Below are 27,366 nucleotides of genomic sequence, written 5' to 3'. Positions count from 1 at the left end.
GAGCGACGAGACATGTTTGCAAAACACGACAGACAAGACAGACACACTAAGAGACTTGAAAACATTTATCGCGACACAGCGCCCGTGCTGCCAATTGTCAGAATACCTATGCGCACATCCAACAAACACCAACACGCACCAGCACCGACCCTCTGTTACTCTCGAAGCAAAGGCACCTGAGTCAATGCATCAACCCACTTCCTATAACTTCGCCTTCTCCCGCTTCTTCTCCTGTTCCCATTGTAGCTGCACGTTGCGCATCCTGTACCAGCTCAACATAGCAGCCATGGCCCCAAACGGCGGGAAGGCCCAGAGGAGGAAACTCCACCACCGTGGGCTATTATTCCTGACATCCTGCATGACTTTTTGTATCTCCTTCTCTAGGTAACTTCTGTCGTAGTCGTTCCAGACTACGACGCCATTCCCCGGACCTCTCCGCAGGCAGCGCTCGGCCTTCTCGCGCACATCGCCTTGACTCATGACACGGTTGCGCGCATCTTCTTCGGTAAGGTGGGAATCGCGATCTCGCAGGCGCTTTATTTGTATCGCAGGATCCGAGACGCCGACAACAAGAATGGTACCGCAGTAGCGTTCCCAGCCACTTTCAAACAGGAGAGGGACATCTAACACGACTGCCCAGTTGCCGCGCAGATAGGCCCAAACCATCTGTCTGTACATCTCCTTGCGCACGGCAGGATGCACGATGCTGTTCAGCTTCTTCCTGTCGCGCTCTTTCTCTTCTCCGCCGCCAAAGACTCTCCGCCCCAGCGCTGGCCGGTTCAGCGGGCGTCCTTTGGGCGTCGCATCGGGTAGGAGGAGGTCGGGGGTAGTAGGTAAGAAGTGTTCGACGATGGCATTGTAGCCTGGCGTACCAGGCTCGACGACTTGTCGCGCGATGAGATCGGCATCTACGATGGGGAGGGAGTAGGGCGGCTTGGAGAGGATGGACGACACGGTCGACTTGCCCGTCGCGATGGAGCCTGTGAGACCGAGGAGCAGCATCGTGGGCTAGTCTTCTATTGGCGGAATGCTGTCGATATTTGTGATTGCAAGCCCAGCTGTAGGGCCTTGGCTGTTGATGTTGCTTTCACATGGCGGGTGCATGAGAGATGGGATGACGATTGCGGGGAGCGGATAGTACCTCGGAGGTGAGCATGGGCCTCACGATCAATCCACGGCTGGCATTGAGCACCGCTTACTCAAGGGCTTCACGGAGTGAGACAGTAGTATGTTACAATGGACGCATTTTGGTTCATGTGTCTACGGAACTGTAATCGTAAAAGAGTTTGAAAAGGATATCACTAAGCTGTTGCGCCCAACACCGATCTCATATTCTCCTCACTTTGCTCCACCATCAGTCCGTGATGCTGCACGTTCAGCACGAGAACGAAGGCGAGGAAGACGGCCCGTCTTCTCTTCAAATACGTTCCATGAAGGATTACCAGAACTACTAGAACTCTTCTTCTGAAGCCTCTCCCGCACTTATCGTCTGGGAACTAAAGGGCAGAGAAGACAGCCCTTCGTGTGCCAAAGTCGTTGCCGCGACCTGCAAACGCTCTTGTGTTAGCCACCTCGAAAGGAACATGTGGAGAGGATGAGGGAGCTCAGTCTGAGACCTCTCCATGGTTCACAGTCTTGTTCAGCGACTCGACAAGTTTGCGCGCAGGGCGGAAGATCTGCAGCTGGTTGTCCTCGGCAGCGCCCATCATGAGCCAAGGGTCATTCTTGTTCCAGTCAAAGTCACAGATTCGATTGGTGAATCCGCCGTGCATGAACGATCTGTGAAGACTTAGTGCACGAGCCGGAAATACGTTTGGAACAACTTACAGCTCAGGGGGGCCATCTTCTTGCTCCTCCTCCGTCTGTTCAGAGCCTATCTTGCTGAGATCCCAGAGGAGAATACGGCGATCGTAGCTAGAGCTGGCAAGGATAGCAGCGTCTTGCGGGTGCCACTGCAGACCGATGACATCTGAGCGATGGCTCTGCAGGCTGTGTACCTTCTTGTCAAAATTCCGAAGATCCCAGATTCCTACCGATTTATCGGCAGAACCCGTCGCAAATATCATTTCAAACTCGGGGTGGAATGAGATGCAGTTGACCGCGTCTTCGTGGGCTTCCTTCCGGTACAGCGCCTTCTTGTGTGTCTCCATACGAGTATCGATGACTTGCCAGGTAAGATCGTCTGACGCGGTACCGAGGAGATGGTTGTGGATTGGGTGGTATTGGACATCGTTGACCGTTGCGCTGTGGATGTTGTATGTTGCCGTCGGGCTGATGGTCTTGCTGTTCTTGGAGAAGCCACTCTTGATGTCCCACGTCTTGACTGTAGTGTCTTCGTTACCAGTCGCCAGATGTCCCTCTTTCAAAGGACTCCAGCTCAAGCCGAATCCCTCTTTGCTGTGGCCCACAAGCTCCGCCTCGAACTTGATGGAGTCATCCTTTGGTTGCAACGGATGCTTAGTCCGGTCGAAAATAAGCACCTTGCCGTCGACACAGAGCGACGCTATGATATCGGGGTTCTGAGGCTGGTAGCGGGCCTTGTTGACCTCGCCGGGGTGGTTGATCTTCTGCACAATCTTGAAGTCAAAGGGTCGCTTCGCATTGCCATGGCCGCCAATCTCTCCCCGCTCTTCGTTGAGCTCGGTAAGGTCTGGAACACGGGCGTCTGGAATCTCGCAATGGGCGATTTGGAGGTAGTTTTGGGCTTGGTTCGACGTATGAGTGCCGAGGATGACGCGGTGCTGGCTCATGTTGGTGCCTTCGACGGGCTTCTTGTCCGGCAGCCATTGTGTTGTGAGCGTAGGCCACTCGAGCGCGCGGCCGTACAGCATATCGTAGAGGAAGACGGAGTTCTTCTTCCACATCTTGTACTCTTCGTTGATGAGCTTTTGCTCGGTCTGTTCTTGGTCGTCCATCTCGCGGGAATCGAGAGCGTCTGCCAGGGTGGAATTAGTCTAAGTCGTTGGGCGAGTTCAAATAATTCCGGAGACGTGGGTGACTGTAGAAACACGGTAGCGAGCCTGGGTGTCATGCGCCAGCTATATCTTTGTGATGTGTAAAGCGAAGCTTGCTGTTGGTCTGCATGACGCTGTCGCAGACCAGAATTTCTCAAAGAAAAAGAACTTACCGCTCATAGTCTCGTCCATAATGTCCTGGCGATCGTATTAGAAGTCAAGGGCGAAGTGTATTGTATGAAATGCTGGGTGTATGAAGCGTGGAAGAGGCACGACGCGCTCCCAAAAGTCGCGTTTGGACCAACCCCGATGTCGATCCATTAGCGCCCCACCTGCTTGGCAGTCGCCGCCAGCATATCCATTGCGTGTATGAGCAAGACTCCGACTCTTTGAAGACCCCAGCGTCGAGAACCACCACCCCATACTCTCTCTCGCCCTCCCACCCACAGCGCCTTTGCGCGCTTCTCTCTATTATCATCTTCCCCCCAGTCGCCCACTTTGCGACTCTCACCCCGCCACTTGTACACACAAGTTGCGTCGCCGCCTCACCACCATATCCATCTTCAGCTGTTCTTAGACAGTAGCAGTCATGGGTGTCCCCAAGTTCTTTCGATGGATGTCCGAAAGGTATCCCGGTATTTCGCAGCTCATTGCCGAAAACCGCATTCCCGAATTCGACTGTCTCTACGTAGGTACCCGTGTGTCGCAATTGATGCGCCTAGCTAACAGCAACAGCTTGACATGAACGGTATTATTCACAATTGCACCCACAACGATTCCGACAGCGTCACGGCGCGCAAGTCCGAAGATCAGATGTTCATCTCCATCTTCAACTACATCGAGCACTTGTTTGGCAAGATCAAGCCCAAGCAGCTCTTCTTCATGGCCATCGATGGCGTCGCCCCGCGCGCCAAGATGAACCAGCAGCGTGCACGACGTTTCCGAACCGCTCTCGATACTGAGAAGGCTCGGGAGAAGGCTATCCGCGAAGGCGTAGAGATGCCGACGGAGGAAGCGTTCGACAGCAACTGCATTACGCCAGGCACTGCCTTTATGGCGAAGCTTACGCAGCAGCTCAAGTATTTCATCAACAAGAAAGTCTCCGAGGACATAGATTGGCAGGGCGTGGAAGTCGTACTGTCCGGTCACGAGGTCCCCGGAGAGGGAGAGCATAAGGTCATGGAGTACATCCGTCAGGCCAAGGCACAGCCGGGCTACGACCCGAACCGCCGCCACTGCTTATACGGCCTTGATGCCGACTTGATCATGCTGGGTCTGCTCAGTCACGATCCCCACTTCAGTTTGCTGCGTGAGGAGGTGACATTTGGTCGCCAAAGCCAAACCAAGTCCAAGGAGTTGGAACACCAGAACTTCTACCTCATGCATCTCAGCATTGTTCGAGAATACCTGGAGCTGGAGTTCCAGGAACTGGAAGAGCCCGGAGCTCTCAGCTTTCCGTTCGACATGGAGCGTGTTATTGACGATTTCATTCTTATGGCTTTCTTTGTCGGTAACGATTTCCTTCCCAATCTTCCACATTTGCATATCAACGAGGGCGCCTTGGCCCTCATGTTCAACGTCTACAAGACTGTCCTACCCAAGGGTAAAGGATACATTAACGAGGAGGGTGTCATCAATATGGAGCGCTTGGCTATCTTGTTGGATGAACTCTCAAACATTGAATACCGTCATTTCGAATCTGAAAACGCCGACGCTGCCTGGTTCAAGGGAAAGAAACTTGGAAAGGAAGACGTAATGGTGAAGACTGCGAAGCGAGGCACAATTGTCATGACTACCCAACAGCAGGCTCTGTTCTCCAAGGTCAAGAGTTGGCTGGGTGATTACTTGGAGAAGAAGGAGCCAGCCCCGCTGGATCTTCCCGTGTCTCTTCGTGCAGAGGACCGAAAGTTTGTTCAAGAACTTGCCGACAAACTGCATCTCCCATGGAAAACTGTACAAAACGACGACGGCGATCGCCATATTCAGATTACCGCGCCACCTAAGCTGGTCGAGGGTGATTCGGACGAAGAGGACGAGATGGACGACGAATCCACGAAAGCTATTGTACGCGTTGTGCAAAAGTACGAGCAGGCCAAGGTGGTCGACATCTCACCCGAAGACGCCCAAACGGAAATGCAAAAGAAATACGATGAGAAGTTCGACGCATGGAAGAACGACTACTATAAGAGCAAGTTCGATTGGGATCGCAATAACGAGGAGGAGCTTCGCAAACTCACGGAGAACTACGTGCAAGGATTGCAATGGGTTCTCTTCTACTACTACCGCGGAGTAGCTTCATGGCCATGGTACTATGGCTACCACTACTCGCCCATGATTTCTGACGTCAAGCGGGGTCTGAAGGCAGACATCAACTTCAAGCTTGGACAGCCGTTCAAGCCTTTCCAGCAGTTGATGGGTGTACTGCCCGACCGCAGTAAGAGTATCGTACCGAAAGCCTATCATCCTCTCATGACAAACGAGGACTCTCCCATCATCGACTTCTATCCCCGAGACTTTACTCTCGATATGAATGGAAAGAAGCAGGACTGGGAGGCTGTTGTCAAGATTCCGTTCATCCAAGAGGACCGTTTGCTTAAGGCCATGGCCACCAAGGAGAATGACTTGACGCCAGATGAAAAGATGCGTAATTCATTCGGTGTTTCTCTCAAATTCACATACGCCAAAGATCTGGACTTTGTCTACCAGTCATCTCTGCCAGGCGTTTTCCCGGACCTTCCCCACTGCAAGTGCATCGAGAACATATTCGACCTGCCGACCATGGAAGGACTGGAGTACTTCATCGGTCTCATGGACGGTGTCAAGCTGGGAGCCGAGGCATTGGCTGGCTTTCCCAGTTTGAAGACTTTGCCGTTCCATGGCAAGCTTGAGTTTGCAGGTGTCAATGTGTTCCAACAGGATAGCCGGAACGAAAGCATGGTTATTACACTCCTTGATACGGAGCCACGACAGTCTGTCTCGCACGCGCAGGCGAAGCTGGGCAAGGCGGTTCATGTTGGTTACCCTTTCTTACATGAAGCGAAAGTGGTCAAAGTATCGGACGAGTTGTTCGACTACGTTTTGCCCGAGGATGGCCCGTCTCCTGCACCTGTTGCTATTCCTCATGGACCACAGGAGATCTCCAACTGGAAGAAGACGGCCAACCGCATCGAAAACCAGTACAGCAAGCGCCTCGGTATCAACGTCGGAGAGATTGAGTCCCTCGTGCATGTAGAGATGCTTAAGGGACTTAGGAAGACTGACGAAGGAGCCACCATTAAGGAGTACGGCGAGGTTGCTGGGCTGCAAGTGGAATACGCGACCCAGACAGTCGTAGACGACGTCTTCAGCGCAGACCCTCGCTTCCTGGAGAAAGAGGCACTTCCCATTGAGGAGGAATTCCCCGAAGGAGCACGCGCATTCTATCTCGGAGACTACGCCTATGGCCGTCCTTTACAAGTCGTCAGCCATGCCGACAACAAGGCTACAATCATGGTCGCTAAGCTCAAGAAGCAAGAGCCGCATTTTGGACGTGAAGTTGTCAGCAAGGCTGAAAGGTCAACACCGTATGTTCCGTCTTATGTTGTGGCAAGGCAATTGAACATGCCGCCGCTTGCATTGTCCAAGCTCACGTCTTCTTTCAACGTCAACTCAAGTGGTCTCAAGCTCAACCTTGGATTGAACCTCAAGTTTGAGGCGAAAAAGCTCAAGGTGTTGGGCTACTCTCGTAAGTCGGCCAACGGATGGGAATACAGCCAGAAAGCGATGGACCTTTTGGCGCAGTACATGATCAAGTTCCCAGAGTTTGTTGCCGCCATTATCAATAACCCGACCGGTGATGGATGGGAGGACACCGACTTTTATCCTCCCGAGGTCGCAAAGCAGAAGGTCAAGGAGATTGGAGCCTGGTTGAAGAGTGTTCAGACCAAGAACTTTGAGAAAGTACCCTTGGACGCTGAGCAGCTCGACTCTGATACAGTCAAGCTCATCGAGCAAGCGGCTGATGCCAACTTCCCACTTACACAAGAAGTGGAGCCCAAGACCGTCGCCAAGGTGCCACGTGTTGCCTTGCTGAAGCCGTCTGATGCGGAGCAGCGTCTCGGACACCAGAACTTTAGCATTGGCGATCGCATCGTCTATGTTCAAGACTCTGGAAGGGTACCGATTGGATCGTCAGGTACCGTGGTTGGCAAGACCCGCACCGCACGTGTTTTGCTGCTCGATGTTGTGTTCGATGCCACGTTCATGAGCGGTACATCGCTCGGAGACCGCTGTTCGCCATTCAGAGGATCCACTGTTCCGGCAACTGCAGTTCTTAACATGACGGATCAGCAGGTCGTCCACTATTCCAGTGCTGCTGCCGCGAAGCGCCCACAACAAGTACCTTCATCGTACAACATGCCTCGCTTCGGTGCCCCTGGGGGTCCTCAGCTCGTTCCAGCGAGTGCGCCAGCACCTCTCCGTGGGTCATACCGAGGAGCATTCGGAGGCGCGAACGGACGGGGTGGAGGCTTCGCACCACGCCAAAGCCCAGGACCACAGCAACCTCAAGGACAGCAGCAGACCCTCCCGATCCATGGCGGGCCACCTCGTGGTGGCCGTGGCGGATTCGCACCCCGTGGTGGACAAGCAAACGGCCAACCTGCTCAGAACCAGAACCAAGCTCCAAACGGCGGCAACGCTCGCGGTAACCTCCGAGGTGGCTCAGCAGACTTCGTTCCCCGTGGACGAGGAGGCCACAAGGGCCGTGGTGGCTTCACTGTTATCGACAACACTGACCCCGCGGAGGGAGTTGTCCCTAACAACCCAAACTTTCAGCCGCGGAACTACTCGAACGTGCCACCGCCGGCCAATCTAGATGGGGGACGTGGTGGTAGAGGACGAGGCCGCGGTCGTGGCGGATTCCGTGGGCGTGGAGGCCCAAGAGGCGGCGCGCAACCTGCTGCACAGTAGAGTCTTCTTCTCGATCATTTCAACGTCTGTTGGGTATTGTTTGAGTGTTCCAAAAAAAAGCAAGTTAGCGTGGCGTTGCGGCGCTCAGCGTGAACATATCTGGGAGGAATGCATAGACGATGCGCGTACATGTCACGGAAAGAGTTCAAGGACTCGGGGAAATAACGGTGGATGATAGGAGTGGTACAGCTTGATACCCGTATTGAGTCGTCGGTAGCAGCATCAATAAAACTAAGCTCACTCGAACATGTGTACTTTTGACAATGTACACTCTTCTGACATGAGATGGTGAGACGGTGATGTACTAGCGTGAAATAGGTGAACCCTGGTCTCATAGGGCTGAGCTCCGACCTCCGCGCAAGAGTCCAGATACGTGTTAGGACCACCCAAGGATACATCTCCACGCCCACCTTCAACAGTCTTCTCTCCCTCTCGTGGCCGACAGAGGTTCATAGACTGAGCTCTGCGCTCACCTCACATATTCACAATGCATTCGACGCTTGTGCGTCTCCAGAATGTCTTTGGCTTCTTTACCACCGTCGCTTTCACGGTCGCGAGTATCATCGCGCTGAGTAGCTTCGTCTCGCCGCAGAACCCGACGGCCAGTATATCGCTGCGCAATGTACAGGTAGTAAGAGGACGGCCGCACTACTACTCACCCAAACGGGAGGAGTATGCGCATGTCAAGTTCGATCTTGACGCTGGTATGTCTCTCACTCAAGTCGCAATTACGCTGCGGTCAGACTTTCAGACACCACGGCTGATGCTTCCCTGCAGATCTAAGCTCCCTCTTCAACTGGAACACGAAGCAAGTCTTCGTCTACCTCAAGGCCGTCTACCCCTCCACCCGTGCCTCCGAACCTCCCTCAGAAGCCATCATCTGGGATGCCATCGTCGCCTCAAAGTCCGCGCCCTGGAACCAAAACCACTTCATCCACCCCGACCCCAAATCCAAGCTGCCCAAGCAATCTGCCAAGAAACGCGCTGCATCCAAGCAGAAGACCGCGTCGCCGTACCCCGTCGGTGAACTCCACCTCGATAACCAGAAACCCAAATACAAGATTACCGACATCACCGGCAAGCTAGGAAACAGGACGGATGTTACATTGGAGCTGGGGTGGAACGTGCAGCCCTGGGTGGGAGCGCTGACATGGACCAACTGGAACACGGTCGGTGTGTGGAAGGGTCTGGAGGGAGGCAGGAGCAAGGCATTTAGCTTCCCGGAGGTGGGCGCCAAGGCAGCGACACCAAAGGACTTGGAGACTGAGAAGGGTGCTGAGGGCTACAGACTGGTTGTTGGTGAGGAGGTGCCGCTGAAGAAGGCTGCTGTTTAGAGAGACGGCGAGTAAGATACCTGTCAAAATGGGGATTGGAAAAGGAGATTATATTTGATACCAAATACGGAATGACTTTTTGGGCTTGATCATAATGAAATGCGCTTCGAGGAACGTATACTGATGCTGGTACAGTTGCATACGTTCATGTGTTGCCGTGATCTCAATACAAGAGTTTAGTGAAAACGACCAGTTGTGTCATTTATTAGGATAACTACGATATGATATCTTTTAGAGTTGATGGGAGATAATGTGTTGGTAGACATGCTCGGGTCAAGGTCGGACCTCCGATCTCGCCGCAAACCGCCACTTTCAGGTCGTCGGATTTCAAAGCGCGCTCCACAACCCTCAATCACCTCACATCATGCGCCATCCGCGACACCATCTACATCACCCTTCCTCCCGCCCATCCGACGACGCTCCAGATTAGAACGATAATCTAGGAGATTTCAGCTCGTATACCAGCCCGCATAACGGACTACTTCCCATCAACATCCGTTAACGTAAACCCCACCGACCCCACCGTTCACACATACCCAGGCCGTCAGAGCCTCCGTGTTCGCGATGCCTCTCGAAAACATCCGCAATATCGTCCTCGTCCTTTCCGGCAAAGGCGGAGTCGGGAAATCGAGCGTGACTACGCAACTCGCCCTCACACTATCGCTACAAGGACATTCGGTCGGTGTTTTGGATATAGACTTGACGGGCCCGAGTATACCGCGCTTCTTCGGTATTGAAGATGCAAAAGTAAGGCAGGCACCTGGTGGGTGGATACCGGTTGATGTGCATGGTGAGCAAACGTTGGCTGCACACCAGAAAGACGGAGGAGAGGATGCGAGTACAACAGATCAGAAAGAGGCAGGGGCGGCGGCTGCAGATGGCCAAAAGATTGGATCGTTATCATGCATGTCTCTGGGCTTCATTCTGGCATCGCGCTCCGACGCTGTAATCTGGCGTGGTCCGAAGAAGACCGCCATGGTGCGCCAATTTCTGACCGACGTCCTCTGGCCACCACTCGATTACCTGCTCATCGATACACCACCTGGTACCTCCGACGAACATATTTCACTACTCGAAACCCTCTTGAAGAACACCACGCCATCTCCTGCCCTCAATCCACATGTCCCGTTCTTGGCCGGCGCTGTAGTAGTCACAACCCCACAAGCTATCAGCGTTAGCGACGTGAAGAAAGAGCTGAATTTCTGCAAGAAGACTGGAATTAGGGTACTAGGTGTGGTCGAGAACATGGCAGGATTCGTATGCCCCAACTGTTCGGAATGTACAAATGTGTTCAGCAAGGGTGGTGGAGCAGTCATGGCGACTGAGTTCGAAGTACCATTCCTTGGTTCTGTACCCATCGATCCAGCGTTCGTAGAATTGGTCGAGAGTGGGACGAGGCCCGTCTATCCTAAGGGTACTGTCATACAGGGCAAAGAGCTGGATACTGAAGAGGTCGCAGCGCTGAAAGACAAGGGAGGGCTTTTTGTGGATAAGTACCGGGACTGTTCGTTGGCGCCGCTATTCGACGAGTTTGTGACGAGGTTGAAGGGGGATATTGGAAGGATCGTATAGGTATGCGGAAGTGGTCGAACTTCAATGGCAGGCATGGCGGAGCGACGAAAGAGATATGATCGAAGATATAGAGAAGAATAGATACCCCTCCATATCTCTATGATCATGCCGTGCTGGTGAGTCTTGGCCCCCACTGGAGGAAGTTCAAGGGATGCTGACCTTCTCATAGTCCTCAACATCCACTTTCCGTATTTCGCCATCATTGGATTTTCTTCACTCTTACACATCGTTATGATAGTGCGCTGCTATGTCGTCATCCCAGCTCAGGTGACTCAAGTACTCCCGCTCGGATACCCGTGAATACGTCCCATTACAGCGAATCAGGCGCATAGTATCTTGCAGACAAAGGAATTATTGCTCATTGACATTGGAAGTCTGCCCTTGTGACTCGCCAGGCTATAGTCGCCGTCGTCAGGATTCATCTCGTACTCCACGTCCCACGTCTCATTGGTACCTTTGGCTCTTTGCCCGCACAAGCAAACGCGCAGCTACGAGCCTATGGGTGAGAGAGCGCTTAATTATGCTCTCAGGTAAAGTTCAACGTAATTAATTATCGGCCAACTGTGTTGCGGGCTCCATATAAAGCCGCTACTGCCCACGCAAAAGGTCCTACAGTCTTTTGTCCTACCTACTACACCCACCAACTTTTTTAACGTATTACAAACACAGAAAAACGCCTGGTAAGTAACCATCGCGACCCTGAGATTGCTCGACAGATACAGCTTCCAGCACAAGACGCTTATCAGACTTTCGCAGTACTGACCTCGCAGGCCGCAAGATTGCCAACACTATGGACGCCGCGAGCTTTCACACCACACCGCCAGACCCTCATCCTACCGCGGGCACTCCGCATCGGACAATTTCGACACCAGTTGAAACACAGGATCAGATGAAGAGTCCTGAGACCAAATTGCGTCAAGGACCGGGCAACGGCGTAGACCAACTCCCGAAAGGTGACTTCGCTCCTATCGCAGTCAACGGTTACGAGAGTCTAACGTCTGAAGAAGAGCTGAAATCAAGCGCGAAAGCGCAGTTCATGGTAAAGCTGAAGTACAGTACCAAGATTCCCGTGACTTCTCCGCAAGGTCACCGAAACATCAGCAATGTCTCTTCTACTTCCCCGGACTTGCGCGCAACTTCGGACAGAACATCCAAGCCCTTCACCGAAACTACCATCGCCAAAAAAGAAGTCGAAGATCATGAAGCCTCTCCAAAAGTCAAGATCGAGAAACACAGCGATGATCAAGATTCAGCCGTGAAGCCCCTGAATGAGCCTACAGAAAGTTCAGGTAAGGTCATCATGGTCAAGGACGAGCCTGAGCACTATGCACAGCAAAGTGTCAAGGATCGAAGCCAGGATCTGGCTAGGGAGGTTGTGAGCATTGATGGTCAACTTGGCGACGAGACAATACAGGTCTCGATCGAAGATGACATTCCTGGCAAGTCCTCGGATGATGTCGTTATCCAAGCTGCTACATCTGAACCCGAGAACTTGGAGAGGGCTGCGGCCGTTGATGTGCACGACGTCGATGACGTCAACGGCGGCTATCAACAGAGCGCAAACGGCCCATCGAGCGCATATGGTAACGATTTCTCGTTTGACGCCGACGCCAACATGGCCTACTCCTTCGATGTAGACGAGTGGGCCTCTAACGCCACGAACCAAGCCGAGGCGGACGTAGCCAGCGGATCCCGACAACACCAACATCATCAACCGATCGACCACCAAGCCGTGTTGTCTGAGTTCACATACGGAAAGACACGGATGCGGCCGGATGACCCAATTTATCAAGAATCTCTAGCTTTTCTGACTGGCGAAGCTGAAACTCAGGTGCCTTGGAGTCAACGTCACCACGTTTTTACGGATCCAGTCCGCTTCATCAAGTCTAGCTCACCCTCTTATGGAGGTGCACGTGCACTGAATCCGGCTGCCATTTTGAAGAACATTTCGCAATACCAAACCTGTTCAGATCGGCATGGATCGCAACAACTCGCTGATGAAAACCGCCAACGCGATCTTGAATCTGGCTTCAATCGCCAACAAGAGCTTCAGGCCCTGGTTAAGGAGAAGCAGAGACAGTTGGATCAAGTCAAGAAGATGCAAGCGGAGCGCCAGCGATCGACTCGACAGGTACCTCACGATTCTACCCATCATCATGGCCAGCTAGCTGCTGTACCTTCGTTCCTCACTGGCCCGATGAGTTATGAACGCGCGCCCCAGGGCGGATATCAGCAGATGAACTACGGACAGAATAGCTCGGACTTGGTGTCTTCGTCTCTGCCTTTCACGCCCTACGGATCCAGTGAATTTCGCTCACTTACGGCTAGACCCACACCATCGCCCAACTCGAACAATTGGATACCAGGACGATGTACGTCTCAAGTTACAGGGAAGGCACGAGAGCAAGTCCCCAGTGAACACGACTGTGGCAATGAAGGCAATGCTTCCGATGATGATGAGCCGCTTCGGACGCGGGTAGAGCACCACCCATCAGTGACTAGCCAGGATCACGACTCCGACGTCGAGTTCGTCGCGAGCAATTCCAAGCCCAAAACCACTGGACCTGTTGTCGACCAGAAGGTAGTGCGCATGCCACGCCCTCTTCCTCAGCCTGCTTCACCCTCTCCCGCGCCCACTGAGAACGCAGCACCTTCTTCCAACAACGTCGAACAGATTGATTGGACGCTTCCCCGATATGAATTGCAACGCCAGCCTCTCGCGAAAGGCGAGGAGATTCCTAGCGCAAAGGTTTCCCTTCCAGGGATGGTCCGCGAAGAAGTTCTCCTCTCTCCCGACCACGCAGACGAAGAAGCCCGCTTACTGATCGATGTCTTCATCCCTGGTCAGCAAGCCATGTCGTCACCAGACCCAGAGCCTGCCGTCGCTCTTCTGAACTTCCATACCATCACTCTTATGGTCATAGAAGCATACGTTCAGTTCGAAATCGGCGACGAGCTCGGCATGGGACGCGGTCACTTCCACCAAGATCACAACCGCGGCGAAGAAGATTACGAGCGCATGCGCGACGCCGTCGATGCCGATACCAACGAGATCTTCTTCGCTGTCGTGGACCGATACCGAGCCGGAATAGAGAGCAAGAAGAAGCCGCTACAGCTAATTCGGGGTACACAGGAGTTCTGCGACGTGGCGCTTGATGTGATATATTACATCAAGCAACATGGACTGCTGAAGCCAGAACCTAAGGCCAAGAAGGTGAGGGCTGATAAGGGAACTAAGAGGGGGCCTCAGGCGAAGACTGCGGCGACTGAGGCTGCTGCAGCTGTGAAGGGTAAGGGTAAGGGAACCAAGAGGGGTACCGTGGCAAAGCCAAATGAGGTGCAGCCTAGGAAGAGGGCGAAGATCACGCCCGCGGCCGAGGTCAAGAAGAAGAGTAAGGCCAAGGTTAGGGAGCCGGCTCTTACCGTTATAAAGAAGTGAGCGATTTGGCCGAGGGATTGGTGGGCTGCCATCGATGCTTTCAGCGCTTGGGGTGAAGAGAAAACGGGGAGTTAGATACGGAGATCACAAGTCTCATTTGCGAGCTTTCACGATTTGTACTAGATGATGCATTCGTTCATGGGTTTTGGCTTCTCATTCTTTCCATGACTCAAACTTCATAGACGTTTCCTTCAACATACATATCCTAGTGACCCATACTTTACTTATTGATGGCAGGCAGATGAGAAATTATAAGCTGGAGGAAGGTATATGATCTTTCCCATAGTCTAGACAAGAGCTAGAGTGACTTCTTCGTTTGCTTACCCCCGCTCTGTGCTCATTCCCTCGCCAAATGGCTCACTTTGCTGGCTATACAAAGCCTTCAGAAAGCTCTCTCGAGATCAAAGTATCCTTTGGAAATTCGCAACTACAGCCTCCAGCACGCTGTGCTCGTCTCCTTGACGTGTGATATTGTCCGCATAAGTAAATAACCTATATTTGCTCCTCGCGCTGTAGAAATACGGATGGATTTCCAAGCCTCTGCAGGAGTCACTCACATCCGATACAGCTGTGAAGCAGAAGACGGGCTAAGAGGATCTTCGGAAGCACGGCACTGAATGGTGCGCGTAGGGCATCATATGGTATTGCGGGTAGACCTTTTATGGGCTAGGACAATGAGATGCAGGTAGAGTATGTCCATGTTTCATTATGACATTATATAAATTTCGAATATATCGTGTCGCCATCTACAACTTCTTAGCATAACTGTGGTAGTTATCAACAGGAGCAACCTCCTTGACGCTCTCCCAAATCTGCTCAATACCCTTGACCGCCTCATCGCTAAGCTTGCCCTTCTTCAAGCTCTGCGCAGTCTGCTCAGCCTGAGCAATCTTGCTAGCACCGAAGATGACACCATCTTCGTCTCCCTCAAGCGCGCTGTGGTAGGCCACCCAGCGGTATGCGAGCTCCGCCTTGGTAACGCCCTCTTTCTCGGCAATTTCGTTCCACTTGATGAGCGCCTTGCGCATGGTCTCGTTGTCGTAGAGCTTTCCGTACATGTTGCCCATGGCTTGCTCGTTGAAGCGTCCGGCGCCTGCATCGAGATCTGCCGCTGTCTTTACAAGGAAGCCACCAGCGAGGGGTGAGTATGCGTAAAAGTGCATACCGAGCTTGCGGAGGGTGGGGAAAAGTTGAGTCTCCAAGTGTCGGGCAACGGGGTTGTAATTACCCTGGTAGACCTGTGGAAGTGGGTAGCCCTTGGCCTTCGCAATGTCGTAGACTTGCTGAACTTGTTCGGCCGAGAAGTTGCTGAGGCCAAAACGGCGGAAGATGCCCTTCTTGTACACCTCGTTGATGCCCTCCAGGGTCTCCTCAAAGGGAACGGTTGGGTCTGGAGCATGGAGATAGAAGATGTCGAATTGGTCGATCTTGGCACGCTCGATAGATTCCTGGCAGTACTTGATCACATTGTCCTTTTTGAGTTCACCTGGCGTACCAAAACCGCCGGGGAGCTTGGTATCGATGACGAAGTCCTTGCGCTTCTCGAGCTGGCCGATGGCGACTTCGGATCCAGCATACAGACGGGCGGAATCAATGTTCTTGACGCCGTTGGCGAGTAGAACATCGATGAGTTTGGCACGGTCTTCTTGCGTTTTGAAGTACGAAGAGTCCGAGAGCGCAGCTCCTCCGAAGACTGATTTGACCATGATGATGGCTGATCGATTGGGAATCCCTTTCGCGAGGATGGGTGTGTGAGTTTGGAGTCAGACAAAAGCTTCAATGCGTGGGAGATTTGATAGCGGGGAAAGCACGAGCGATGATGTTGACGATATAACCGATGATGCAGGGGAGGAAGCCGCGGTTGAGCTGTTGATGGTTCTTTCCCAACACCCCTCTTTCATTGACTTATATACCCAATCTGGCAGGCAGCAGCTCGCGTCTTTCTCCCAAAACGGCGAACGAACCAGCCTCTACATTACAAATGCTCTCAGGTACCAGCCGTCCGATGATGCCACCATCACAGTGCACATCCTTGGCAAGGATTGCCCCACTCATTCCCGCAGTACTACCCCTCCTCGGCAGGAATTGCACAATGGCCCCGCTCAACCACTCCCATACATGTGCGTACGGCAGTAACGGCCCCCGGCCGGACACCTACATCGACCACGTGCTCATTGCGCAATTCAACTAGGCTTTGAGCGAATGCAAAGCGTGTTCACGTATTTGCATACAAGCGATGGGACGATGTGAGGTCTTGCCTACACTTCGGACACAGACAAACCTGCAGCCTTGGGTGGGTCGCAAGCTGAGCCAAGTAGTGATACGTATCTTTCTGCACGGGTCGAGTGGTCCGTAACGGCGGACGAATAGCAAACACCAAGACAAATAATCAGACTCAATATTCAGAGCGACATGGTACCACAGAAGGACCTAGAAGGTGTCCGTTGCCTTGTCTCGCCATCTCAACAGTGTATTCTAATCTTACAGAAAGTGGAACTTCCAACACGCATTTCCCCGAAACTTAGTCTCACTTCTTGCAAAATCAATTTGTAACCTGATTACCGATCGGATCGGACATATATATCGTGCGGATGTTCTCGTCCGCTCGGTCATGTTGTCTTTGGCGGTTGATACCCTCCTTACCGGATGCGCAGCCTGCAAGACGTGCGTACAAGTCGTATAAGTTTACTGGAAGTTTGAGAGAAAGACGAAAGTCTTGTTGCATGTGTTCATCGAGATAGATGTGGAGCCGAAGCAATGATGAGTGGTCTGTTAGCCTTACAATAAGCTGCTGTCTTTCAGCACCGTACCGCATCACATAGTCTTTTTTGTTCATGCATCTTACTTGGGGTAGCAAGCTCGTGAGAAAAAAAGAGATCATGCGATGCGACGCGGTGCTGATCAAGACTGATACGTTCTTTGCAAACGGGTCACGATGGTCCGGGAGCCATGTCCGTCCAACCGCCATCCGCTCTCCAAACTCCTGCTTTCGTGTAATCCCCCCTTCCACGACCTCTTATGTAAGCGAATCGAAAGTATTCGTTCACGCCTTCCATATGTCTAGTCCAGGTCCAGCTTTCCTCCATACGGTCAGCGTATTCATGATACCTTTCTACATCATTGACCAGAACGCTCATTCCATCATAAGGCTCAGGGAATGGGTAGTGCCAATCGAAAGTGATGTTGGGTCTAAGATGATGAAGGTTCAAGTTGTTGTGTATGATTGGCGCAGTAATAAGTGGGAGTACGGTGCCAATGGGTGCGTCACCACGAAGTGCGCCGGGTGTCTCGAGGATGCTGGCAAAGCCCCAGCGTGCGGTCCCGTTGATGAAGAGGCCGATCAAAATGCCTTGGAAAAGGAGCGAGGGACGTGTTTGCATAGATGTGCCAGGTACGAGGAGCAAGCCGAGGATGTAGTGGTGAATGCGGACGTTCATCTTTGGTATGGCGACGAGTGCGAGGATACCAGCCACCAGAGTGCCATACAGGGCAAGGTAACGCGGTAGACGACCTTCGACACGGAATGACCATGCTTGTCCTAGAGCGATGACGAAGAGGGTGAGGACAATAATGATAAGCGCAGGAATAGCGCCTGGCTGGTTCTTGATATCGTGGGGTGTAAGACGTTCAATGGGAATCTTGTCGAACGTGTAGTTGTTCAGGGCGCCAATCCAACATCCTCCGAGCCAAAGGATGGTTCTCTCTACTTGTGCGTGAAGACCTTGCAGTTGGCGACGCACTGCAAATCGGTAGACAGCATACATGCAAAAGGACGCGGGAAGGAAGCGTGACAGAGCAATACTGATGATGGAGTAATAATCAGTCAAGTTGGGAGGATCTGATGCCAGTGCAACGTGGAAGAAGACACCAACGAAGATGGAGGTAAAGAAGACGGATGGTGAGGTAGTAAACAAAGACAACAGGATAGTAAAGGTGAGGGATACGCCTAGTAATGGCCAACGCAAGTCGCGGCATTTGGCTGCTGTACCGGGCAAGAAGGAGAAGGACCGCGGGAAATAAGAGTCAAAGCCAATGCTCTTGATATGTTTCCTGTTCACACTGCGGTATTCGGTCTTCTCGCCAACCTGAGCAACAACTCCACAACCACCTGACGCGTCATTGATGAAGCCAGCGTGGATAGCCGCTCCGCAGATGAAGGAGTCGGCGCGGTAATATGTGTTCTCTAGCGTGTTCTCCTCGTCCGTGGGTCCACCGATGACCAATGGACGATAATTGACGTTCTTGTCGCCAACGGCATGTGGATTGAGCAGTTGCACGCGTTTACAGTTTGCCGGGCAGCGGAACGGCATGGTGCTATTTTCGAATGGTCGGCACAGATCGCCGTTGAGCCCGCAGCCGTTGCCATCGTCCCAGAAGCGATCCGTACACCGTATCCGCACGGGGCTGCCATATCCAGGTATGTCCGCTGCAAACGCGCTACGATGCAGGACCAAGCCAAAGGTCAGGATCCAGCAGAAGTAGAAAAAGACCAACAGGGCAATCTTCTGTCTTCTTTCAGGAAAGTAGTTGTTCAGCAACTGGATTGGCGCAGTCTGTATCTTGGGAAAGAAAGGGTGTATCTTCCAGGGTCGGGGCGGTTGTGGACCCTTGACCCATATGACAACATTGTTCCATACACGTTGTAACCGCGGCGGGATGTACTTATTGGCGTAATAGGGCTCTTGGGGGGTGTCGTGCTCTTGGCCGGATGTCTCGGGAGTCGCAATGGCGTCGGCTGACTCGGCAGGAAGTGTGGACGCGTTCTCGTCGTCGCGGTAGGCTTGCGGAGGCGCGCCCTCGTCGTCGAGGCTTTCCCGTGGCTCCATATCGTAGATGGATGCCAGCTCGTGGCGGGATCTCGTAGGAGACGACACTTTGGCAGTGGAGAGGATGACGATGCACCGAGGCTTAACGGATGCTTATCGATAGGAATGCGCGTGAAAATGTGCGACGGCTGGCAAAAAAACTGAAAAGACGCTCATGTACAGGACGAGGTGAAGGAGGGGAAGGACGTGAGGATATACAAGCGAAGGCGAAGGCGAAGGCATGGCAAGGAAAGAGCTCTGGGGAGCTTCGGGACCTGCATGATGCGGGCCTGTGGAGTGCCCACGTTCCGGCTTCACGGCACTGAGACGCTAAGATCGGCCCTCGAGTAGGAAGCTTCCAAAGCTTTGGGTGTCGGCGGCAATGGCAGCATGCGAAGGTTCACGCTGCGATAAAACCGGAATTATCATGCCTACTTTGATCCCAGGTCGCTCGAGATGGTTATTCTCAGCTGCAGCTCCCACATATGGCTCAACGTGGCCTAGCCAGCTCATGCGGCTTCCCGTTTGGTGATGAGGTCACCGTTCTGGCATTTCTAATCAGCGCCTTATCGGTTCCTCGGACCATTCGCCTCGGGCGACGGAGCGACTCCATATTTGCCCATCGTCTTTCACCTCTCTGGATGCCATTGTTTTGGACGATCTTGTAAGAGTAGTTGTATTTGACGCGTCCGCGTAAACTCTATCTGCACACCGCTGCAGTGCCACGATGGCGCCGTACAACTCTGACCCGAGCTCTTTCCCCGATCCAGTAGATCTCACCCACTTCCTGTCACGCAGCACGAGAGCGCGCGAAGCTTCTTCCGTCAAGCAGTTCTACAAGTATTTCCAGATTCCCGGGATTGCCCAATTAGCTGGAGGTATGCGCACACCTGACTACCCGTTTCGCCTCCGATTACTGAACTCGTCCAGGTCTACCCAACGATCACTACTTCCCATACGACACGCTCGAGGCCAAAGTCGCACAGCCGAACCGATGGCAGCCAACGCCAAACAAGCCCGTCGATCCGCCCGCCGACGATCCTCCGACCGCTCAACTCGCGAAGACAGCTATCTCTGAGCGTAGAGAGAAGGAACCACCGGCGTCGCGCCTCGTTGTGCCCAAGTACTCCAATGTCCCTGATCCCCTTCGCATGATCGACCTGAAGTCTGCGCTGCAATACGGTCAAGCTCTGGGATACCCCGCACTATACCAGTTCATCCGACAGTTCACGAGGGAGAACCTGCATCCTTTCGTCCCATACAAGAACGGGCCAGAAATCATCTTGACCTGCGGCTCCACCGATGGCTTTTCCAAGACGCTGACAGCGCTCAGCAATGAGTGGTCAGCCGAACATGACCCTGTCGACGAGAGGCCGGGACTGCTGTGCGAGACATACTGTTACATGAACGCCATCCAGACCGCCAGGCCTCGAGGCTTCAACATTGCGCCAGTAGCCATCGATGACGAGGGAATGATGGCGCACGGAGAGGGAGGTCTACAGGATGTTCTAGAGAACTGGGACTACTCAAAGGGCCGCCGGCCACATGTCATGTACACCGTCACCATTGGGCAGAACCCTACATCAGGCACGTTATCGGTACAGCGCAGAACCGAGATTTACGCTCTCTGCGTCAAGTACGACATCATCATCGTCGAGGATGACCCATACTGGTACCTGCAGTACCCGTCCTCGTCGCCTAGCAGCGTCCCTCCCAAGCCTACCAAATCTTCCGGCTTCGAATTCCTCGACAGTCTGATCCCTTCGTACCTTAGCGTAGACTACCAGGGTCGCGTCGTTCGTCTCGATACCTTCTCCAAGACGGTAGCCCCCGGGTGCCGTCTTGGTTGGATTACCGCGCAGCCTGCACTTGTAGAACGTCTCCTCCGCATTACCGAGACTTCGACCCAGCAGCCCTCAGGTTTTGTGCAGTCCATGATGGCAGAACTGCTCATGGGTCCCCAATCATCAAATGACCCTGGAAAGGGTGGCGCAGCCGATGGCAGTGGCTGGAAAGTCGATGGATGGGTGCGCTGGCTGGAAGGCCTCAGAGGCAACTATGAGCGTCGCATGCAGAAGATGTGCGATACACTCGACGCTGGAAAGGAGGCTGTAAAAGCTGGGCGCCGAAGGAGTCTCGTCGACGTCGCTGACGAAGAAGATGACTGGGCTGTGGTTGAGAAGACGCAGATCTACTCTTTCGTTCGACCTCTGGGAGGTATGTTCGTGTGGGTGCGCTTCGACTTCGCATCCCATCCGCTCGCCAAGCAAGTACCTGGTGCCCGCCTTTCCAAGGCTCTGTGGGTCTTCTGGACCTCGAAGCCCTACCTATGTCTCGTAGCTCCCGGTGCAATGTTCGCGGCCAACGAGGAGATCAGGGCAATGGACAGCTTCAACTGCTTCCGGTTGTGTTTCGCCGCATGCCCTGCGGAAGATGTAGATGATATTAGCAAGAGGTTTGTAGATGGCGCGCAAGCATTCTGGAGGATTAAGAGTAAGAGCAAGATTGACAAACTGTTGGAAGATGAGGGGGTAGCGGGCATGGATCACGTTGCTGGTATGGCAGTATTGACCGGGATGTGTTAACGGATTTTCAAATATACATTAGAACGCTATATACAACCAAACTTGATGGTGGAGTCATGCTATGCACTCCCGTTACCCGCTATTTTTACTTGGAGACCTTGGCGTCCGCGATGATGACGTCGGATGCCTTCTCAGACAACATGTAGAGGGGGAGAGCCAGGTAAGTGCCAGGAATCTTGGGGAAAGCGGAAGCATCGACGACACGGAGACCCTCGACACCGCGGACCTTGAAGTTGCCGTCAAGAACAGCCTTCTCATCATCGTCGGCGCCAATGGGGCAAGTGCAAGAAGCGTGGTGGCCCCAGGACTCGTACTTGGCAAACTCCTTCCACTGCGCGTCGGTCTGAACCTGCTTTCCGGGCCAAACCTCCTTGAACTTGCCGTCAAGAGGAATGAGATCCTCGAAGACCTCGCGACCGTACTTCATTCCCTCGACCAGGGCGTCAAGATCCTCGTCACCGCCGACAGCGAAGTTGCGCTTGCGGATCTCAGGCACGTCCTGGGGATCAGCGCTACGCAGGGTGACAGTACCAGCATTGTTGCGAGACTCGGCCTTGAGGGTGAGCCAGGTCCAGGCGTCGCGGCCAAGGGTGGCGTTGGCAAAGAAGTTGGGGTAGTATCCGTTGAAGTACGCAGGCCAACCAGCGACGAAAAGATCAGCGTTGCCGTTGGGGGAGTTGCTAGCCTTCTTGGTAATGGCAAGCGCGATACCGTTGGTGGCGTAGACACCCTTTCCGATTCCAAGCTTGCCAGTTTCCCACTTCTCGAGGCAGGGGTCGTGGTCGCCTTCAAGGAAAGTGCAGCCGTTGAGGAGAGAGATCTTGCTGGGTGCTTGACCGATGACGGGGATTTCGTAGCGGTCCTGGAGGTTGGTGCCGACACCAGGTAGGTCCTTGACGACATTGATGCCGAATTGCTCGAGTTCCTCCTTGGGACCAACGCCGGAAAGCTTCAGGATCTGAGGGGTGTTGAAAGCACCAGCTGACAGGATGACCTCGCGAGTAGCAGTGACGGATCCCTTTGTTCCCTTGCCAGCAGCAGATCCGGACTGGCGCCTCGGGTCGGCGCCGTAGAGAGACTTTCCAGTCAAGAAGCTGACACCAGTAGCCTTGGGCGTGGTCCCGTTCTGATTGAAGTCGACGTTGGTAACGAGGGTGTTGAGCTGGATGTCGAGATGGTACTTGCGGCTTCTGTCCCGGTTCTTCGCATTGATGACTTGGTGAAGGAAGTCGACGGGGCCAGCACGCTTGTACTCAGGAATCTTCATGGCAAGAGGAACTTGCCACATGCCCTCGGCGGAATCGCGGTTGGCGCCGGGGTTGTTGATGTCGCGGAGCAGAACCTGACCGAGGCCAGTAACGGTCGTGATGAGCGAAGAAAGAAGGTTCTTGCCCATACCCGTAGCAGCGGCCAGGACGAGGGAGATGACCTTGAGGTCCTGAACGATCAACGTGAGGTCGGTCAGTGAGGTCTCGAGCCATCCGGAGAATCCGTGTCCAACAACGCTGTTTGGCAGGTAGCGCGACTTCTCCAAGCGGGTGAAGTACTTGCGCATGTTGCTCGGTGCCCAAGAAGAATCGCCAGTGATGGTCTGGAGGTACTCCCAGTCACTCTCGTATGGGTATACAGTGATAAGGGCGTTGTGAACAGTGCAACCTCCGAGCGAGCCAACGCGCGGGTACAGAACACCGAGAGGTTTGGCGCCGGCAGGAGGGCTGGGGCCAGTGTAGCGGGTGCCGTCACTCAGCTCATATGTGAGCTTGGTGTCCCTCCTCTGCTCTTCTTCGTCGTCGAAGTGCTTTACAAAGTAGTCCCATCGCATGGGCTCGTACTCAGCGGCAACGGAGTGCAACACGGGCACGTTGTACTGAGTGGTGTTGGTCTGGTCATCGCCGGCTTCAAGGAGAAGGACCTTGTGGCCAGCAAGAGCTAGCCTGGCTGCGAGAGGTGCACCACCGGCACCAGATCCGACAACGACATACTCGTAGTCTTCAAGAGTGGTGGTGTTCGTAGCGGTCACAGCACGCTTTACATTTTCGCCGCGGTAAGGAGTGTGCTCGGCGCCGTCGCTGCAATTCTGTCAGCACACAATCATTGAGGTGAGCACGTGATGACATACATGATGCGTGCAGAAGTGAAGTTGGTAAGTAAAGAGAGGACGGCCAGAGCCTTCAAGACAATCATGTTGATGGAATTAGAGGTGGTAATAACCTTGCAAGAAAGAATGGACAAGAAGCAAAAGACTGGATATACAACGTCGTTGTGAGAACGAGTGTGGAGAGAAAGCGACGAGGGCCTCCCTGTGAGAGCTTATATTGGCATGCAGGACAGCCTCGATCAACCATCACGAAGCGCCACCGGTAGTCGCGGTACACGTGGTGAACATTACGATCATCGACCATCTGCCCCTTTGGTCCTTGACATTTCACGAATGCGACTTGCGGCTAATGCTCACCCAACAGGTCTGCCTGTTCTTACCGCATGAGGATGGTAGTACAACCCGTGCGCTAGTGGATCCCAGGCGCATGGTAGAAGGGCTTCCCATGTCGGACCCCATCCTCGCCCGCACTGACGAATGTGACGAATGTGAGGCTTTTCGAGTCAGCAAAGGACAGAAATTCTCCTAGCTGCAGGTCAAGAGATTGAGCGGGGAGACGAGGCGTTGTTTGAAGCTAGACCGAACTTCCACCCTGGGCGCACTGGGAGTCGGCCCGAACCTGGCTGGCGTAAACTTACCTCCATGAAGCAAGGAAACTCCCGCGAGATGGCTGAACTTTGCAAGTCAACGTTCAAAGTTAGAGTGTAGCCGTCTTCTAGCTTGCATCTCGCTCAAAAACTGGATATCTAGTAATAGTCGACACTGCTGCAATCAATATATGCATCTTGGCATCCTTCCGGACATGCTCTGCCGTGCGGCACGCCTCGTCGCTACCATACACGGTAGTTGCGACTGCCCAACGTACGCCGCAAACGTCATCGGATAACCACGCCGCGAAAGTCTCCACCTCAAATTTCAGAACCCAAGTCAATCGAGGGCTCCAGCGCGGCCAAAAGAGGACACCTCGAATGGTAACGTACCTACATCGATTGTAATCCATGCACGACTCCACTATGCACGTGCTAGAATCGACTTGGCAGGCAGGGTGGGACTCAAGGGTCTTTGAACGAGTAAGAGTCAGCGCCTGTAGCTCCAGAGGATCTCTACCACCAACAACGTCCATCGCAACAAGCATCCGACGTGTGCTGAAAACACCCCCGCTTGCATAAGTACGGTAGCATGTCTTAGTAATTCTGCGAGCCGTCCCCAGGGATTCTCGACGACATCGACTGTGCCGAGAGACAACTCTTGAAGGGCTTGTCGGAATGGGGGAAGGTGCGTGGTATGTACACACCCTGGCTCCGTGACCGGGTGTGCAAAGGCAGTTCCCCAGCGACTCGATACGGCATTTCCAGAGCAATCCCTTGGTCTCCACCCCTCTCGGTGCCTTTCGTAACCTATCCTGCCAACTCTCCACCGATCCATATTTCGGTATGATTTCCCCTTGGCCCGGGTGAGAACGCTCAAGTGGGCACGTTCTGTGTTATCGCATGTCCACACGAGCGCCCTGCAGATTGTTTGCTTGGTATTTACTGTAATACATAACCTACTACCTTCAAACCTTCGTACGAAGCGCAGTCCGAGGCCACCCGCTATCTTCTTTTCCTCGACTCTATCATTTTGACTTTCTTTTACGACACCTGCACATGAGATTTCCCAATGCGGTTAAGAACTGTGATAGCTTTTCTCGGGGCCTTCGTGGCTGCCGTTCATGCTCAGAACCCGCTTGAGGCTCTGGCGGCACATATGCCCAAGTGCGCTGTATGTCTTCTTTTGAGAAAGTCGGAACCGAATTCACGTCTGACATGTTCGTATAGCTGGCATGTTTTATGGAAGAGCTTCCCAAGTCGACATGCGCCACGGACCTGACCTCGCAGTGCTTATGCACCAACACTGCCCTCAATCTTGCGGTAGCCGCCTGCTCGCAGAAGACATGCACGATATATGAGCTTATGCGTGAGTATACCCTTCCAATTCATAGGCCGCTTACTTGGAGACTAATGAGTAACAGAGACCAAGAATATCACTGAAGCAGGTTGCGGAGTACCTGTTCGCACCAAAGGTGACTCTTTCATGGCAATTGGCATCGCCGGAGCTGTTGTGGCTATACTATCCTTCATACTGAGGATGGCCGCTAGCATAGGCAAAAAAGGCCGACAGGTATCATGGGACGATTTGACGATGTTCATTGTTGTTTTGATTGCTATACCTCCCGCGGTCTTTACCCATTTCTGTAAGACGATTTCGACAAACTCTTGGCAATTTACTTACAACATTGTAGTGGTCAAAAACGGTCTGGGACGAGATATCTGGACACTCAAAGCTGACCAGATCACAAACGTTCTGTTCTACTACTTCCTGGGAGAGATCTTTTACGTGACTGGCCTCGGCGTCTCCAAGATCTCGATTCTCTTCTTCTACCTTCGCGTCTTTCCGGCCAAGAGCTTTCGAATCCTTACTTACAGCGTCATGGCCCTCTGTGGAGTCTACACCATCGTATTCTTCGTCGTCACTCTGATGCAATGCCGGCCCATTAGCATGGCTTGGGATCAATGGGATGGACTCCACGAGGGCACATGCAACAACATTCATCTCCAAGGCTGGATCGCGGCCGCTATCAACATCTTCCTGGACGTTGTTGTGATGGCGCTCCCGATGAAACACTTAGCAGCGCTGAACATGGGTATCAAGAAGAAGGTCATGGTCATGTCCATGTTTGGTGTCGGTATCTTCGTCGTTGTCATCTCGGTCATTCGCTTGGAATCCCTCATCCACTTCTCGAATACGCAAAATGTCACATGGGACTACGTAGACGCCGGTCTATGGAGTCTTATCGAAATCGACGTTTCGATCGTCTGCGGATGCATGCCTGCTCACCGGCTATTGATCGCCAAGTTCTGGCCGAAGATACAGTCGACAGTCGGAGCAAGCAAAGCCCTTTCCACGAAAGGTTCAAAGTTCAACAGTACCAATAACACGACGATCAGCTCTACGGCCCCCGAGAAGTCAGTCCGTCTCTCCATAAAACCCAAAGCCAAGGACGAGAATAACTTCATTCCGTTGGACGACATGGACGATAACAGCGATCGAGCCATGTTGACGAAACGCGACGCCGAACGAGACTCCAGGGGTTGGATCGTGGCAACGCATGAAGTGGAAGTCACCCACAGGAATGCTTCGGTGGTTACAGAGAACGCCAACGATGGTAACCCCAAAGACTGGAACAAGCCTCCCACGATGGGAAAAGAACATGTATGAGCCTTTCCAGGCGATATTGGTGTTACAGCTTCTTTAGCATGGACACAAACGGAGTACAGGCGTCACAACCAAGGATATCCTATAGACCGTATCTTCAGAGAAATGTATAATGTACTATGTCTTTTACATACTTCAAGCCTTCTCATCGCTCCCACGTTACAGTCCTGTATCCCACTTCTCTCAACACTTTGGAAATAGTGCTTGCGCGTGCCACATGATACTATCTTCTAGTCACCGTGTGGTCACGTCAGTATGTGGCATGACTAGAGTACAGGCTGGATCTGGACTCATACTAAGCGCCGAACTCGGGCGTGAACGACAGTAGCGCGTGGATGCAATAGGTGAGATCGTCCACTGAGTGAAGCCAGCAG

General features: G+C 53.2%; 11 protein-coding genes across 11 annotated transcripts; 6 read left to right on the top strand and 5 right to left on the bottom strand.

The window, feature by feature from the left end:
* Positions 1-201: 201 nt before the first annotated feature.
* On the bottom strand, positions 202-1,002 carry BKA58DRAFT_306274 (dephospho-CoA kinase-domain-containing protein; the record flags this gene model as incomplete). Its single annotated transcript, XM_046167106.1, has 1 exon — positions 202-1,002. One exon carries the CDS (start codon positions 1,000-1,002, stop codon positions 202-204), a length of 801 nt encoding a protein of 266 aa, XP_046031335.1.
* A 209-nt stretch (positions 1,003-1,211) lies between these two features.
* Positions 1,212-3,221, bottom strand: BKA58DRAFT_373345 (WD40-repeat-containing domain protein). Its single transcript, XM_046169213.1, has 3 exons — positions 3,128-3,221; positions 1,828-2,935; positions 1,212-1,779 (listed from the first exon to the last, which is right to left on the bottom strand). Exons 1-3 carry the CDS (start codon positions 3,144-3,146, stop codon positions 1,605-1,607), a joined length of 1,302 nt encoding a protein of 433 aa, XP_046031334.1. The 5' UTR covers positions 3,147-3,221; the 3' UTR covers positions 1,212-1,604.
* A 131-nt stretch (positions 3,222-3,352) lies between these two features.
* On the top strand, positions 3,353-8,216 carry BKA58DRAFT_416420 (XRN 5'-3' exonuclease N-terminus-domain-containing protein). Its single transcript, XM_046172590.1, has 2 exons — positions 3,353-3,642; positions 3,690-8,216. The coding sequence occupies exons 1-2, from the start codon at positions 3,544-3,546 to the stop codon at positions 7,902-7,904; spliced, it is 4,314 nt and encodes a 1,437-aa protein (XP_046031333.1). The 5' UTR covers positions 3,353-3,543; the 3' UTR covers positions 7,905-8,216.
* A 51-nt stretch (positions 8,217-8,267) lies between these two features.
* Positions 8,268-9,466, top strand: BKA58DRAFT_373342 (signal peptidase subunit-domain-containing protein). The gene is made up of 2 exons (XM_046169212.1): positions 8,268-8,608; positions 8,682-9,466. Exons 1-2 carry the CDS (start codon positions 8,392-8,394, stop codon positions 9,236-9,238), a joined length of 774 nt encoding a protein of 257 aa, XP_046031332.1. The 5' UTR covers positions 8,268-8,391; the 3' UTR covers positions 9,239-9,466.
* Positions 9,467-9,584: 118 nt separating this feature from the next.
* Positions 9,585-11,175, top strand: BKA58DRAFT_329161 (P-loop containing nucleoside triphosphate hydrolase protein). The gene is made up of 2 exons (XM_046168135.1): positions 9,585-10,926; positions 10,980-11,175. Exon 1 carries the CDS (start codon positions 9,803-9,805, stop codon positions 10,808-10,810), a length of 1,008 nt encoding a protein of 335 aa, XP_046031331.1. The 5' UTR covers positions 9,585-9,802; the 3' UTR covers positions 10,811-10,926; positions 10,980-11,175.
* A 170-nt stretch (positions 11,176-11,345) lies between these two features.
* Positions 11,346-14,488, top strand: BKA58DRAFT_351340 (uncharacterized protein). Its single transcript, XM_046168546.1, has 2 exons — positions 11,346-11,490; positions 11,567-14,488. The coding sequence occupies exon 2, from the start codon at positions 11,601-11,603 to the stop codon at positions 14,247-14,249; it is 2,649 nt and encodes an 882-aa protein (XP_046031330.1). The 5' UTR covers positions 11,346-11,490; positions 11,567-11,600; the 3' UTR covers positions 14,250-14,488.
* A 507-nt stretch (positions 14,489-14,995) lies between these two features.
* On the bottom strand, positions 14,996-15,955 carry BKA58DRAFT_306176 (NADP-dependent oxidoreductase domain-containing protein; the record flags this gene model as incomplete). The annotated part of the gene is made up of 1 exon (XM_046167097.1): positions 14,996-15,955. One exon carries the CDS (start codon positions 15,953-15,955, stop codon positions 14,996-14,998), a length of 960 nt encoding a protein of 319 aa, XP_046031329.1.
* A 1,224-nt stretch (positions 15,956-17,179) lies between these two features.
* BKA58DRAFT_303461 (uncharacterized protein) lies at positions 17,180-19,075 on the bottom strand (the record flags this gene model as incomplete). The annotated part of the gene is made up of 1 exon (XM_046166971.1): positions 17,180-19,075. The coding sequence occupies one exon, from the start codon at positions 19,073-19,075 to the stop codon at positions 17,180-17,182; it is 1,896 nt and encodes a 631-aa protein (XP_046031328.1).
* A 407-nt stretch (positions 19,076-19,482) lies between these two features.
* On the top strand, positions 19,483-21,700 carry BKA58DRAFT_351331 (aromatic amino acid aminotransferase 1). Its single transcript, XM_046168545.1, has 2 exons — positions 19,483-19,932; positions 19,985-21,700. Exons 1-2 carry the CDS (start codon positions 19,782-19,784, stop codon positions 21,637-21,639), a joined length of 1,806 nt encoding a protein of 601 aa, XP_046031327.1. The 5' UTR covers positions 19,483-19,781; the 3' UTR covers positions 21,640-21,700.
* BKA58DRAFT_19520 (uncharacterized protein) lies at positions 21,682-23,943 on the bottom strand. Its single transcript, XM_046165693.1, has 2 exons — positions 23,759-23,943; positions 21,682-23,708 (listed from the first exon to the last, which is right to left on the bottom strand). The coding sequence occupies exons 1-2, from the start codon at positions 23,821-23,823 to the stop codon at positions 21,725-21,727; spliced, it is 2,049 nt and encodes a 682-aa protein (XP_046031326.1). The 5' UTR covers positions 23,824-23,943; the 3' UTR covers positions 21,682-21,724.
* A 1,191-nt stretch (positions 23,944-25,134) lies between these two features.
* On the top strand, positions 25,135-27,128 carry BKA58DRAFT_19513 (uncharacterized protein). The gene is made up of 4 exons (XM_046165692.1): positions 25,135-25,498; positions 25,555-25,693; positions 25,749-25,970; positions 26,019-27,128. Exons 1-4 carry the CDS (start codon positions 25,397-25,399, stop codon positions 26,993-26,995), a joined length of 1,440 nt encoding a protein of 479 aa, XP_046031325.1. The 5' UTR covers positions 25,135-25,396; the 3' UTR covers positions 26,996-27,128.
* Positions 27,129-27,366: the final 238 nt, after the last annotated feature.

This window comes from Alternaria rosae (genome assembly GCF_020736505.1).
Source record: "Alternaria rosae strain MPI-PUGE-AT-0040 chromosome Unknown BKA58scaffold_1, whole genome shotgun sequence".
NCBI lineage: Eukaryota > Fungi > Ascomycota > Dothideomycetes > Pleosporales > Pleosporaceae > Alternaria > Alternaria rosae.
The sequence above is the reverse complement of the archived record's forward strand: the minus strand, read 5'-3'. Positions and strand labels throughout refer to the sequence as shown.

Excerpts from the sequence above, each read along its gene's own strand:
- BKA58DRAFT_351340 (XM_046168546.1), top strand. The coding sequence starts at position 11,601 with ATGGACGCCGCGAGCTTTCACACCACACCGCCAGACCCTCATCCTACC.
- BKA58DRAFT_19520 (XM_046165693.1), bottom strand. The coding sequence starts at position 23,823 with ATGATTGTCTTGAAGGCTCTGGCCGTCCTCTCTTTACTTACCAACTTC. Across the intron at positions 23,709-23,758 it reads TTCACTTCTGCACGCATCAT|CGACGGCGCCGAGCACACTC; the intron begins GTATGTCATCAC and ends ACAGAATTGCAG.
- BKA58DRAFT_416420 (XM_046172590.1), top strand. The coding sequence starts at position 3,544 with ATGGGTGTCCCCAAGTTCTTTCGATGGATGTCCGAAAGGTATCCCGGT. Across the intron at positions 3,643-3,689 it reads CCGAATTCGACTGTCTCTAC|CTTGACATGAACGGTATTAT; the intron begins GTAGGTACCCGT and ends TAACAGCAACAG.
- BKA58DRAFT_373345 (XM_046169213.1), bottom strand. Across the intron at positions 1,780-1,827 it reads GAAGATGGCCCCCCTGAGCT|ATCGTTCATGCACGGCGGAT; the intron begins GTAAGTTGTTCC and ends AAGTCTTCACAG.
- BKA58DRAFT_19513 (XM_046165692.1), top strand. The coding sequence starts at position 25,397 with ATGCGGTTAAGAACTGTGATAGCTTTTCTCGGGGCCTTCGTGGCTGCC. Across the intron at positions 25,499-25,554 it reads CACATATGCCCAAGTGCGCT|CTGGCATGTTTTATGGAAGA; the intron begins GTATGTCTTCTT and ends ATGTTCGTATAG. Across the intron at positions 25,694-25,748 it reads CACGATATATGAGCTTATGC|AGACCAAGAATATCACTGAA; the intron begins GTGAGTATACCC and ends AATGAGTAACAG.
- BKA58DRAFT_329161 (XM_046168135.1), top strand. The coding sequence starts at position 9,803 with ATGCCTCTCGAAAACATCCGCAATATCGTCCTCGTCCTTTCCGGCAAA.
- BKA58DRAFT_373342 (XM_046169212.1), top strand. The coding sequence starts at position 8,392 with ATGCATTCGACGCTTGTGCGTCTCCAGAATGTCTTTGGCTTCTTTACC. Across the intron at positions 8,609-8,681 it reads CAAGTTCGATCTTGACGCTG|ATCTAAGCTCCCTCTTCAAC; the intron begins GTATGTCTCTCA and ends GCTTCCCTGCAG.
- BKA58DRAFT_351331 (XM_046168545.1), top strand. The coding sequence starts at position 19,782 with ATGGCGCCGTACAACTCTGACCCGAGCTCTTTCCCCGATCCAGTAGAT. Across the intron at positions 19,933-19,984 it reads GATTGCCCAATTAGCTGGAG|GTCTACCCAACGATCACTAC; the intron begins GTATGCGCACAC and ends GAACTCGTCCAG.